The following is a 14,532-nucleotide window of genomic DNA, read 5'->3' as shown; positions in this document are numbered from 1 at the left end:
CAGAGAGCCATTTTATATATTTGTCTGGTCTCTAGGCCATCTCAGACCACTTGTAAACAACCCACAAAGCTAATTTAAGCTACTTTCACACTAGCGTTATGTCACGGATGGTTCTGCAGAAAACTAGAAGTCACAAATAACGATCCAACTGACTTGATCCCAAACTAAGGAACATATGGGTGAGCCCTACAAAAGCCCTAGAGCTCTCCCTGACTGCTCAGCCCATGCAAAGATCTCACTGATAGAAAGTTGCATGCCCCCGTACCTAGACTGAGTAACACCTGAAAACCCTATAATAGTGAGGGGACACGACCACCGGCTCCCAGCACTCAATGCGGAGGGAGTCAGGGTCACCTAGAATCAAGCCAACAGGAAAACACAAATAAAGGAATAGACTTATCTGAGGAACCAGCAGATGCAGCATCAGGCAGTGAGAACAATCCAGGAAGTGGTATAAACCGTAAAGTGAAGCAGTATGGGAGGGGATATAAAGGGAGGCGATGACTGCTAATAGATGACAGCTGGGAGAGGGAGGAGAGTTGACAAAACAAAACCAAAACAAAAGAACATCATGCAAGAGGTACTGAAGAACGTCTGTCAGAACTTCTCAGAGATCTGGCAGTGACACGTTAATATTTTCCGATGTTGAGATCTGTCATAGGGTCTTCCGTTTTGTCCCCATTCATTGTCAATGGGGACAAAACAGAACTAAACAGAACTGAACAGAACGGAATGATCCAAAATGCATTCCATTCCGATACGGAGAGTAAACCTCAGCATGCTGCGGTTTGCTTTCCGTCCTGGGATGCGGAGCAAGACGGATCCGGCATGACCCCCAATGCAAGTCAATGGGGACGGATCCATTTTCTCTGACACAATAGAAAACGGATTCGTCCCCCATTGACCTTCAATGGAGTTCATGACGGATCCGTCTTGGCAATGTTAAAGATAATATAACCGGATCAGTTCATAACAGATGCAGATGGTTGTATGATCAGTAACAGAAGCGTTTTGGCTGAACCGTGCCGGATCCAGCAAAAACGCTAGTGTGAAAGTAGCCTTAGACCAAATCAAAGTGTGTCCGTACACCGGTTTATGGATATGCTTTAATTGGAAGTATGTATGTAATATTTTAAATCAAGCCAGTAAAAAAGGAAAAATCTTTCTATGAGCAGACATAGTGGATTTGCTAGAATCCACACCTAAAAAGAAAGAATCTAAAGCTTCTGGGCCTGAAAGTGGAATCTTAAACAGTGTCCCCATGACCATGTGCCATTTATAATATGTGTCTACTGATATGGCACAGGAAACTTCTCCACCAAAATCCACCTCCCAGTATTCTCAATGGCACATATCAGGATAGGATTTGAAATATACATTGAGGGAATAAAAGACTTGACTTGATAATTCTTCAAAGTGATCCCAAGCCTAGCAAGCTGCACACAGATCATCCCCATCAGAATGGGGCACATCTGCATGTAGAGGCATGGCTTTGTGAGCACGCCCTTAAGAGTTCCTGATGTTCCAGAGGTGAATTTGAAGCAGAAACCATGGCAGAAGTCTGAGGCTGACCCTCGCATTTCTGTTGCGGAGATGTAATTTGTTATGTCATGGATCCCACTGCAGATAAGTTCTGTTCATTGGGGGCTTATTCACCTACGAACATCAACTGCTGTTTCCATGCAGAAATCTACGGCAAGAATTGACATCTCTGTTTTTCTGCAAAAAAGTTTTACAAAATTGAAAGTAGCAAAATTTGTGGCATATAAACTGTGCGAGGAGGGTTCTGTTCATAATTGGGGGCCATCAAAATCCATGTGGAAAAAACGCCATATCAAACAGATGAAAAATGGGTAAGAAGACAAGTATTATATTCTACATTTCATACAAAATGTAAATGAAAAATCACACTGACATTTCATTTGGTCTTGTGAATTCCGGTTGTAAAAGGTGTCTAAAAATGAACAAAAATGTCACATCCCTGTCGCACTTCAGTAGAGCGTTTGAAGAAAGATAAACCTTCATTTTCATTCTGTCCCAAGACGCTGTCCCTAAATAACTTCTAGAAGGTAAGAAAAGCTTCAAGCACCTGTTAGCTAGGTCAACCCTGGCGGCTGAAATTCTCAAGCTCATCTCGTATGTGGCATCATTTGGATTGAATGCAAACCTCACTATGGAGAATTGAGTTACAGGCGACTGCTGTTCAATCTTAGGCTGGGTTCACACTTGAGCATTTTACAGCGCGTTCAAACGCACTGTAAAACGCTCAACACATGAAAACCAATGCTTCCCTATGGCCCTGGTTCTCACTTGAGCGTTTTACAGCGCGTTTGAACGCGCTGAAAAACGCCCTATGCTCAAAAAAGTTCTTGAGCTTCTTTAGAGCTTTTTGTCGCGCGTTTGCGGCCATAGGACACTGCTGTCAATCACACAAACGCGCGTAATACGCGCGTTAACTATGGACAAAAACGCGCGTTAAACGCGCATATCAAATACGCTCAAGTGTGAACCCAGCCTTACAGTCAGATAACATCATCCAAAGTAAAAGCCAGACGTTAGAAACTGCAATCACTTCTTAAAAAAGGTAAAAATGTACAGTGGTGGGTACAGTAAATGTACTGTCACGGACGTTCCCGCGACAGGTGGCATGAGATCGGTGAGACTGGCAACACGTGGTGTGATCGGACATGTTTTCTGTTTGGATCAAATGACGTCTGTGTTGTTTCTGGTGCTAGTCACATCTTCTTTCCCCAGGTGTGGCTATTAGGGGCATTTAACCTTCTCTATTTAGAGCTGTTTCTCCCACTATGCTATGCGGTTTATAGCTTCTGTTGAAGTTGGCGCGTGGATCTTGGCTGAGTTCCTGGTGCTGCCATAGCCACTTTAAGTTAAGCGTTTACTTTCCCTTTTGTATTTTGTTTGAGTTATTTTGTGTGTTGCATTTCCCTGTCATTTGTATTAAGGTCTGCGGGAGACTCCTGTTCGTCCTTCCTTTTGGAGGAACAGGTTGTCTCAGTCCTGACATTAGTACCAGGGTCCTACAGGGTGAGTTAGGACATTAGGTATTCCGGTGTATGAACTCACCTACCCCTGGGGTCTGTTCATACTGGTAGTTAGTCAGGACTTAGATTTGGGTTTTACTAGGAAGTGTCCATCTCCTTTCCCTAGTTCCCAGGCCGTATTTCCCTTCTATGTTCGGTGTGGCGTTTCCCTCCCACACCGGAACGTGACACTATCATTATAAAAGGGCACGGGGTACTGAGGATCACTATGCCCTAGTCCAGGGATCAGCAACCTCTGGCACTCCAGCTGTTGTGAAACTACGACTCCCAGCATGCTCCATTCACTTCTACAGGAGATCTGACAAACTGTGCATGCTGGGAGTCGTAGTTTTACCACAGCTATAATGCCGGAGGTTGCTAATCCTTGCCCAAGTCAATAGGGCCGACACTACACAGTCTGATACTGACTGTGTAAGAATGTATAGGGTTACAACTCTTCGGCAAGTAAAACGTTAACACCTAGTTGTCAAATACAAATTTACATTTCTAGCAGGAACAACAGAAGCACCGCAAAACGCAGCTGTAAGAAAAGATGCTCTGGCATTCTCATTTCATAGGGGAGACAATTATTTACTAGGACAGAAATGTCCGGCTGACCTCTCTCCGAGACCCCCCATAAGCATGTGCGCTTGGCTCAGCTGAGTGTGGATATGTTCTTAACGGGGAGAAGCAAGGATCTCGCTGCCAAACACTTCAGACGGCAGCTTATTTCCACAAGAAAAATGGATGTTGCATTACAACATGCCAGCTGTATAGCCAGCTTAAAAGAAATGTTTAAAAAAAAAATTCTGCCAGTTAAAACCAGATAGCACCACACATCATTTTTTTTTTCTATTCAGTTTTTATTTTCTGATTGCAGATTTTTTTATTTATTAATATTTTAACACATTTGTAAAATTTCCTGAGTATTAAGAAAATTTGTCTACGGCAGCCACATGGGCCACAGACACAATGGACAGGAGCTGACCTCATTGACTTAGGGTGCTTGACCACAACCATATTTTGCACTCTGCAAAACATACGGATGACATCCGTGTGCATTCTGTATTTTGCAGAAGGGAACAGCTGGCCCCTAACAGAACAGTCGTACGCTTGTCTGTTATGCAGACAATAATAGGACATCTTCTATATTTTTACGGAATGGACACACGGCAACAGAATACACACAAAGGAACTTCCTTTTTTTTTTTTTTGCAGACCCATTGAAATGAATGGTTCTGCATACGGTGCGCAAAAAAAATGGAACGGACACGGAAAGAAAATACGTTTGTGTGCATGAGCCCTTATATATAAGAGTTTTCTAGGCATGCTCTGTGACCTGTACATAGTTCAGGAAGTATTAGACACGCTTTCACAACCAACCATTGTGAATAGTGGATCCTGTGTTATCTGTATATTCAGGTGATAGCTTTCATTCTAATAGTGTCTGTAATGATAAGCAGATAACTGTAGTACAGAGCTCTGCGCAGACCAAAAAGTGGCGCCTATTATTAGGCTTAGTGGTCAGTGCAAAAACTGCAGGATTTTGTTTTTTGTTTAAATATAGTGACATGGAAAATAAAAAATAAACACCAAAAATTCTTTAAAAAAATATGGTTAACATAAAAACGTGAACTAAACAATAGATCATTTTCTTATAAAACATTCCCTTTAAGTTTTCACCGTTTATCTCCGTGCAAGCTGTTCAACATCAAATTGTCACAAAGCTGCAGTGGTTGTTTGGCCAAGCAAAAGCATAATTTTAACAGAAGAAATGGATAAAACAATGTAAATGAGGTTTCTTCAGTGTCAAGTGATTGTCACGGTGGGGAGTGGGGGAAGGAGGGAATACCACCAGGCCTGAAACCAAGGATAAGGGAGAAGGTAACCCCCTATAGCGTCCCTAATCCTCGCCCCTTACTCCTCACCGTATGAGCGGACCTGGATGGTAGGACGGCTCCTACCCAGGAAACCTAGAGCCCTACTAACCCTGATGATCCCTGGTAGTAAGGTAAGGGGCAGAGACAACCTGTTCTTTTAAGACACGGAAGAGCAGGAGTCTCTGCAGGCCTAACAGCAAGGAGAGGAGCAGACAGTAAGCAGAGGACAAACTCAACAGGTAAGTGTCTTGTGGCAGAATGACAACAGACCACAGAACCACAACGTCACATACCTGCCCACAACAACTAAAAGGAACGAGTTGTCTGCACCACAACCCACTGGATCCTGTGAAAATTACTGCAGCCCAAACACACAAATCTGGACTCAGTACCAACACCAAACACAAGAGCAGTAGTAACTGCCTGGACCACCATGCGGCAAGATGCATGGCGGACCCAGACAGTGCTGCTTAACAGAGTTGTAGTTACCCCTCTGGGGAACCCCAGGGACCCCCTTCCGGAGGTACAGACAAACAGGGGAAATGTCAAACAACCATGCTGGACTACAAACACCAAAAGACCAGACATGGAAAACCAAATGACAAACAACAAACACCATGTACATCACACACTATACTCAAAACAACAAGTGAGGATAAGTAAAGGTATAGAAACAAAGAGAAGACAAGGGGATGACATCGCAGATGACATTGATGTCAAACTAGGAGGGCCCTCAGATAACATCCAAGAAAGGAGCAAGCTCCTTCATACAAAAGCATACATAAAGATCTCAATCTCACAGCAACAGTATATGAAGAGACCTTAGACAACACCCAGCACCACCTTGCTCACACCTTAACCCCGAGCACACCAGAAAGGAAGGGCAACAGCCTAAAAGGGAAAGCACACACGCAAGCAATACAAGACGTTGCTACTGGCAACCAGCATTCGCGGCGAAAGTGTCACGGCAAACACCTCCAAGCGTGACAGTGATCATCTGACCGGGTATGTAGACTACATGGTGTGACTACCTGGAGCTTATGCAAGAAAGAAACTGCAGCTCATCGGAAAATAGCTGCATAGAAAAAATAAATAAAAAATTTACATTTCTACAAGCAAGATATCTTACATTGAATTTAAGCTGTCTGCCGTGAGACTGTTCCACATGATCTCATTAGCCTGCAGATTTTCAATTTCTTCAAGTAAAGACAAGTCAAATTCAATGTCCTCTTTCTTGGTCTCTGGTGACCTATTATGAAAAGAAATTAAACACAGAACATGTTAAAATTCAGATATCCAGAAACAAATGTTTGCTGCACTGAGACTACAGTTCAAAGAGAATAGCAACATGTAGAATATTGTGTTAAAAATGGTTTACCCTTATATTTTACTGTATGCAAACAATTGGAAAAGTACATTTCGAGTAAGGGATGACCAAAAAAGACCAAAAAAAACCTCTCAAACCGAACTATTTCCACAACAAGAAAACTGCAGTGTAAAAGTGTATGACTACTAGATAGCGGTCACAGCTTTTTAAAGGCCTCTATGGAAAATCTCATCGCAATACCACAGGCAAAAGCCCAGTGCTGCAGTTTTTACATGCAGTAACAATGTGGCAAACTTCCCCATTGCAGTGAATCAGTGAAACTGGTTAGGCACACCACAGGATGCCTGCTGTAGTAATGTTATCTTAATAATATGCAAGTATTAATCCTGAGAGGATAATCATGGAGTAAAACTCAGCAGGCTCTGCTCATTGACTGGTTCCTTTTTCTGATCCCTGTGTAGGTGGGAGTCTGAATGGTTGTGAGTGGAACGTCAAGCAGACACTGCAGGAATATGGAGATCATACGGTATTAAAGAGTTTTACGAGATTTAAATACTGATAATCCTATCCTCTGGAGGGGTCATCAGAATCTGATCAGTGGGGGTCTGACAACTGGGACCCCTGCTGATCAGCTGTTTGAGAAGGCACCGGTGCTCCTGTGAGCACCGCTGTGTTCTCCGTGCTCACCAAGCACAGCGCCAGACATTGTACAGCGGTTGTCCTTCGTATGGCATTCAGCCCCATTCAGTTCTACGGGGCTGAGCTGCGCCTAGGCCATGTGACCAATGAACATGTCACCACTCAGCTTAGGGGAAAAATGCGAGAATGTTGTGGCGCTATTGTGAGCACCGCTGCCTTCTCGAACAGCTGATCAGGAGGGAGGGGTCCTGGGTGTCGGAAATTGTTCGCGCAGAATCAAGCTCCCAACAAGTTCCCTTTAAAGCAAGTGAACCTTTTCAATTTAATGCACTTACCTTTTTTTCTCCTGCTCCAATTACTGCATCAGGGCCTAGCAGGTTTCTGCAGATATGCATCTCAGCAGTAATGAAAATCCAATCAAAGCAGAGAACCAGCTGTCTGTCCTCAACTACTGCACAGTTCACCCGCTTCCTACAGGACACAAAAAGCACCGTCCTGGTCCTGCTCCCTCACAAGCCCTCGCCATGCCCCCTTTTCAGAAAGTGGCAAAGGAGTCATAGAAACACCACTTGTGCCAAAATTTTGTCGCAATGGTGTTTAAAAAGTCGCAAACAAAGGGTTTGCACCTTTTTGGCACCAAAAAACAAGTGTGAGTGGGGGGGGGGGGTAAATTCCTCCCAAAGTGTAGACATTAAAACAGGAAACTTACTTATGTTTCTCAATGAAGTTTTCATACTCGGTGCTCGGATTTATTTCTTGGACGCAAATCTCTATTTCTTTATGCACAGCCACAATTTCATCAGACACAAGGCTGGTAATCTGGCAATATTCATCAAAGATCCCTTTGCTGGAATAACAAAGAAAAGTTTAGTCCACACGTCCAGTTCAGAGAACATATTCAGTGTTACATATACAATGGCGATCAAAATTAGAGAACAATTTATGAACACTTGATGAATCTTTATGAACATTTGAAGGATCTTTTGTAAGGGGTGCACCATGCCATTAGAACAGTGTTTTCCAAAATAACCAAAGTATATCAACATAAAACCTTTATTTATCAAAAAACCTGATGATTATAATTAGAGAACAGCAATGACTGTAGCACAGAGAAAGATTCTAACTAAATTTTCTGAAGGTTACACCAGTCAGCAATCAGTAGAAGTGTACAGGCCCTTGCTTCTAATGACTTCAGCACATCTGCGGCCACAGGACATCACTAGTCTCTCACACTGCTCTGGTGTGATTTTCGTCCACTCTTCTTCCAGTCTCTTCAACAGTTCTGTGAAGGTTTTCTATTGGGTTTAGATCAGGACTCTGGGCTGGCCATTGCATTGTTTCAATGTTTTCCGTTTCAAGGAACTGCTTTACCCGTTTTGCTATGTGACATGGGGCATTGTCCTGCATGAAAATTGCTGGCTGATTGAGTGATGAACGCAAGGAAGGAACCACGTGTTGTTGAAGAAGGTTCTGATACACACTTGCATTCACTCCGCCATGTAGCTGTAGGAGAGGTCCAACTCCTGCTGCAGAAAACATTGCCCAAACCATGACACTTCCTCCTCCACCTTTCACTGACTTCTTTACACACTTTGGGTTCAGTCTTTCCCCAGTTTGTCGAACATAATGGTTCCCATCAGATCCAAATCAATTAAACTCGCTTTCATCACTAAAATAAACTCTGGACCACTTCACATCAAGTCAGTGAAAACTGGAAAGTTAGGCTGCCAGTTAAATAGGGTTTGTCAGATCATTAAGTTAATTAGCATCAGTTGCCAGATTAACACCAAAAACTTGCAGGTATCGGAAAGTCTTCTCTAATTTCGATCAGTGTTCTTTTTCAATTATCTCATTTACATTTTTATTCTGTGCTTTAGAATAAAAATTCATGAAATCATCTTAAAATACTGCTATATATGTTAGGATATATTCACATAGGACTACACCATGACCTTGACATTTCGGAAATTGTGTGCTGTTCTCTAATTTTGATCGCCACTGTACCTTTCCATATTTCAACAGGTCCATGAAAAATACAAAGGTTATGTAGAAAACTAAAAAGAAGTGTTAAGAGTTTGTTATCGACTTAAACGGTATGTTCTAGAAAGTACAATAATAAAGACTAAATAAAATATCCAACCATAACAGGACACTAAGGGTGCATTCACACGTCCGTATGTGTTTTGCGAATCCGCAAAACAGGACACCGGCAATGTGCGTTCCGCATTTTGCAGAACGCACATCGCCGGCACTCTCATAGAAAATGCCTTTTTTTTTGTCCACAATTGTGGACAAGAATAGGACATGTTCTATTTTTTTGCGTAATGGAAGTACAGATCCGGAAGTGGGCATCCACAAAAGCGGAAGCGGACAGCACATTCCGGCCCCATAGTAAATAAATGCAAAATTTCAGAACAGATGCGGACCCATTTTGCAGACATGTGAATGGACCCTAAAAATAAGTCAACTGATACTTGTTAAATAGGCAACCATAAAACCCCAAACCTCTCTTCGGCTCTGTTCACACAACCATTGTGGCTTCCATTTATTTAAAAAAAATGTCAAAATAACCTCACTGACTTGTAATGAGGTCTCTCGGGTTCCCTCCTCACATCGGAGGGAAGAACAGCACTGAATGGAGCCTGTGAAAGCAGCGTGAACGTAATCTAAAAGGGACTAAGCGGCTTCCTTGCTTCAAGTCAAGGTAAGCACGTCCCCTAACCGTCCCCTCTTAACAAAAGAGGGAACAATTAGGGGGTGTGCTTACCTTGACTTAAAGCAAAGAAGCCGCTGCCCCCTTGACTTCAAGCTGACGGGCAAGAAAGTGCTGGTGGCGCTTAAAACAGTTTTTTGAATCTATGAAGCATCAGATTACCGGATCAAACACATGATTAACAACAAACTGGGGGCTACTATGAGGTAATGCTGGCGGTTTTATATGCGTTTTTGAAGTGACAGGTTCCCTTTAAGCTGCCATATGTGTATAAATGAGAGATAACACCATATCTGACCATTATATGACATGTATTGCATGCTTCCTCTCTGAGCTGGGGAGTGGAGACTAGCTATAATGATACCTGCCCACAGACTACAAGGAGACCGGAGATTCTGGCCCTGCCTTCATTGCTGCTTCTCCTCCCTCACCTCTCCATAGACTTATGTCGGATAAGGTACTCTGATCCTTCAGTGAGCAGACAGCCCGTCTCCATGTCAAAATGAATTTATCACAGAATTCAGAAAGAATGTCAGTTCAGTTTAAAGTCTGATAACTCGAGAACAAGCTATTTTTCTCTGATCTGGATTCCGCTACCACAGACCATAACTTTTGGTCCGTGACAGCGGAATCCATAACGGAATTCTTAGCTAACCCGAGCCTTGTCCGCTGAACTTTAAACACAAGTTCGCTCATCCCTACTGATAACACCTCCCTCATGTACCGATAGCTTTTCACAGGATATACACGTAAATGTATAAATTACAGGTTTTACTGAATCTTTCCCCACAAAACTATACATTCATCTGCTCAGCTCCTCCTGCTCTATAACATGGTGCTGTCAGATTGCATTGCATTTTGTGGTGACAGGTCGTCTTTTTTTACAAAACTGAATAAAAAAAATCTACCACATAAGACCTTCGCACAAACCAAAATGATTATAACAAGATGTCTTACAGGCCTCTGATCATCTCCTCTTGCATGGTCTGTAGAGAATCCAGTAGAAGAGGGAGAGTGGAATCATAATACTGATCCTGGTGAAGCTGGGCTCCTTTCAGGGCAAGCACGTACTGGTTATGGAGCATGTGGAGTTTCATAGTGGCTTTGTCATATCGGTCCTTGGCTTTTTCTGACTCTTTACCTGTGTTGTATAGAAGAGACACAAAGTCGTTACCCAACAAGATTCAACCACTGGTCCTACTCCTAAAATCACACTTCTAAACCAGAATCATTGCAACCTGATGGGTTACTGCATTATTAAAGGGATTCTGTCAGCAGGATTAACGATATGTAGATATTTATATGTGCCCATTAGTCTTCATGCAGTGTTTACAATGATCCCTCTGTTTATGCTCTGTGTGCCTTATATTCTTATAAAAAGCGATCCTATTCATATGTAAATCACCTCTGTCAGGAGCCCAAGGGGTTGTCCCACGATCTCCTGGAGCCCAGCCGCGCCCATCGATCCGGAGCCCAGCACCGCCTACTACTTAATTTATTCACTGCACTATCCTGACGTCATGTAATCTCTGCTCCGTAGTCTCGCGCAGGCGCAGTGGACACTGTAGTCCCCGTGCGGACTACTGGCACCGGCTTCATCTTGTCCACTGCGCATAGGGGCGGCTCCCTGCGCACCCCGATCGGACCGGAAAAGACTCACTCTGCGCAAGTCGCTCCTAGGCGGAGGACTCTTCTGGCAGCAATCGCTCCTTTGACAATTTTGACCGACTTGCGCAGAGAGAGAAAGTATTTTCCGGTCCGATCGGGGTGCGCATGCGCAGTGGACAAGTTGAAGCCGGTTCCAGTAGTCCGCACGGGCGCAGACTACAGTGTCCACTGCGCCTGTGCGAGGCTACGGCGCAGAGATAACATGACGTCAGGATAGTGCAGTGAATATAAAGTAGTAGGCGGTGCTGGGCTCCGGATCGATAGGCGCGGCTGGGATCCAGGAGATCGTGGGACAACCCCTTGGGCTCCTGACAGAGGTGATTTACATATGAATAGGATCGCTTTTTATAAGAATATAAGGCACACAGAGCAAAAACAGAGGGATCATTGTAAACACTGCATGAAGACTAATGGGCACATATAAATATCTACATATCGTTAATCCTGGTGACAGAATCCCTTTAAATATTCAGAACTTTTGGATGGTCACACAAAAGTATACAAAATGTATTAGAATGGGAGTAAACCTTGATGACGATCCAAAACAGGTAATACAACATAAGTATTTAATTGGATCACTCTGCTTAAGCGGACCATAAATATAGACATCGGTTGAGTGTGCATGATATATTTTTTTTAACAATGTGTAGGGGGTGAGAAGCTGCTGCCAAACAACACCCACATCTATATTATATCTGAGTATAGCTCAATTTAGAGAAAGATAACAAGGAATGATGCCGAGACTGAATACGAGACAAAGCCAATTTAAAAACCTCAACTTTAACATTGGTTTTATAGTCAGGAAATATAAAATTCTTCATCTGAAGCAGATATGCCGTCCATATTAACTATGGTTAAAATATTTCTTTGGATTTGATGAGAGGTGGTCTTATATTACCATTAAAGGGGTTGTCCCCAGGATAGATTATCAATATCAGATCGGCAGGGGTCCGACACCCCTGCTGATCAGCTGCATGAGGAGACAGCATGTGCAGTGCACGCATACCATCTCCCTTGCCTCTTCCTGTCCGCTGCTGCGATCTATGGTCTTTGCTATAGACAGCAGCAGTAGACAGGAAGAGAGAAGGGAGACGTCATGTGCGCACGCCGTCTCCTCATACAACTGATCGGCGGGGGTGTCGGACCCCCGCCGATCTGATGACCTACTCTGAGGATAGGTCATCAATAGTAAAAGACCGGAAAACTGCTTTAAAGGGGCTGTCCTATGAAGATAACCCTTGTTTATAGGATTCTGTATGTCATCCACGAAAATCCCAAGCGAAATGCCGCTGTATTAAAGCAACTACCATTCTGGCAGACTCACTCATGTGAAGAGCAGCCATTTAATACTATGTTTTCCCTTCGCCTGGCTGGCCAAAAAGGGTGATCCGTTTAAGGCTCTGATCACTTCTATAGGGCATCTCTTAGAGGGTTTGTGCAAGAAAGGAGAAGGGGGGTGAGGAGGCAAACCCCCCACTTGGACCAACCTGTAAAGGGAAGCTTACCTGCTTGCCGCCACTGGCTCCTCACTCCTTCTCCCCCTGGCCTGCAATGCTCCGCTAGGGTCCTTCTCTGAAGACATCCAGTTTGACATCGCCTGCAGCCATTCACTGTTTTCACCGAGGAAGCCAAATGGAGCAACGCAGGCCGGGAGAAGCTGGGAGCCGGCTAAGCTTCCTTTTCCAGCCAAGTGGGAAGGGTTGCCAAACCCCCCATTCGTGCACTACCCCTATAAGTTTTCCAGTATTTTGCCAACAAAAATACTGAAAACTCAACATAAACCTGGCAAACCCCACATCAAGTCAATGGGATATTTTAGGATTCGTTGAAATCTGTCTCACAGATCTGCTATAAATGGAAACAATGACACTAGTGTGAACAGAGCAATATTAGCAGAAATACTAAAATGGCAACTGCAGCTGAAATACAGAGCAGATCCCGATATTTCATATGCACAATTTCATAATATTTTTAGTCCACAATCAAATGCACGGCACGAATAACGTTTACCTGGAAGTAAGAGCTTCCTCTAAAGGGCTCATTCACACGGCCGTATGAACGGATCCGCACCCGTTCCGAAATTTTGCGCAAGGTCTGCGTATCCATTCTTTTCTATAGGCCATCAAAAGATGCAGACAGCATCAGTTATTCCGTACCGCGGCTCCGCGGAAAAGATCGAACATGTCCTATTTGCGGACAAGAATATGCAATTTCTATTATGGTCGCGGCCATGTGCGGTCCGCAAATTGTGTAACGCACACACCCGGTATCCGTGTTTTGCGGATCCGCAAAGCACTACGGCCGTCTGAATGGGCCCTTAGTCATATAGTGAAATTGAAGACACTATTCATGGGTAACATGCCAGCACAAGCTTCATCAGAAATAACTGCTGTATACATACATATGAATGGATGTATACAGACACCTTCAGCTATAGCAGGCCAGCCAGTTACACAGATAGAAATCTGCTGACAGATGCCCTTTTTGTAATAGAATTGTACTTGCAGTTAAAAATGTGTATAGCCGTAAACATATACACACACAAAAAGAAGCAGCACTTCAACCCATATGCACAACATTATATCCTTAGTCCATACTCAGCGCCCATATGCTGTGAGAAAGCTCCTGGTCCACACAGAAGGTCAAACATAGGCTCCATTCAGGGGAAGGAGGTCAAAAGTGTCCTTTTGGCTTCTGTCAACACAGATACATACCTGTATACCTTCTTTTCAGCTGTATGAAATAGCACAGTCTGGTAAACATTTTTGGGAGCCTTTGTTCATGGAAAGTAATGGGCGAGGTATGCCAATGTATGGCTAAGCGGTGGCATATACATACCAGAGGTATATGTTGGGAAGCCCTACTGGTGTTACCTTTAGTCAATTTAAGCAACAGGCCAGAGCAAGCATGTATCATTCCTCAGATCAAATGTATTGGAATAGACAATCCAAATGTATATGATCCAGAGCCCAACGATAAAACAGAACTTTTAATTTTCCATACTGAAGATACCATAGTTTTATTATGTAACATTAAAAGTTATGTTTCATAGTTGGGCGCTGGATCTAGCCTATACATTTGGATTGTCTATTGGCCCTTGTTCAGTTAAAATATAATATCATGATGCATTTAAACTGATGACCACCTCCTATACCAATGGCGGCACTGTACAAACCATTCCCGTCCTGGTGGAGTTAACAAATGACCTTTCAGGAGGTTAATACATATTTGCTGGGGTGGAGAATAGACAGTGTAACATGAAGA

At 43.4% G+C, this 14,532-nt stretch overlaps 1 protein-coding gene across 2 annotated transcripts in view; it reads right to left on the bottom strand.

The window, feature by feature from the left end:
- The window catches only part of FER (FER tyrosine kinase), a 307,686-nt gene that overhangs the window by 215,644 nt on the left and 77,510 nt on the right, over positions 1-14,532 (bottom strand). For both annotated transcript variants that reach the window (XM_040421608.1, XM_040421607.1), the window contains exons 7-9: positions 10,558-10,741; positions 7,597-7,734; positions 6,051-6,170 (exon numbers count right to left, since the gene is read on the bottom strand). In XM_040421608.1, coding sequence (XP_040277542.1) covers positions 6,051-6,170; positions 7,597-7,734; positions 10,558-10,741 — 442 coding nt within the window. The remainder of the gene's footprint in view (positions 1-6,050; positions 6,171-7,596; positions 7,735-10,557; positions 10,742-14,532) is intronic.

This window comes from Bufo bufo, chromosome 2 (genome assembly GCF_905171765.1).
Source record: "Bufo bufo chromosome 2, aBufBuf1.1, whole genome shotgun sequence".
Lineage (NCBI taxonomy): Eukaryota > Metazoa > Chordata > Amphibia > Anura > Bufonidae > Bufo > Bufo bufo.
This window is presented reverse-complemented; position numbering and strand designations above follow the sequence as displayed.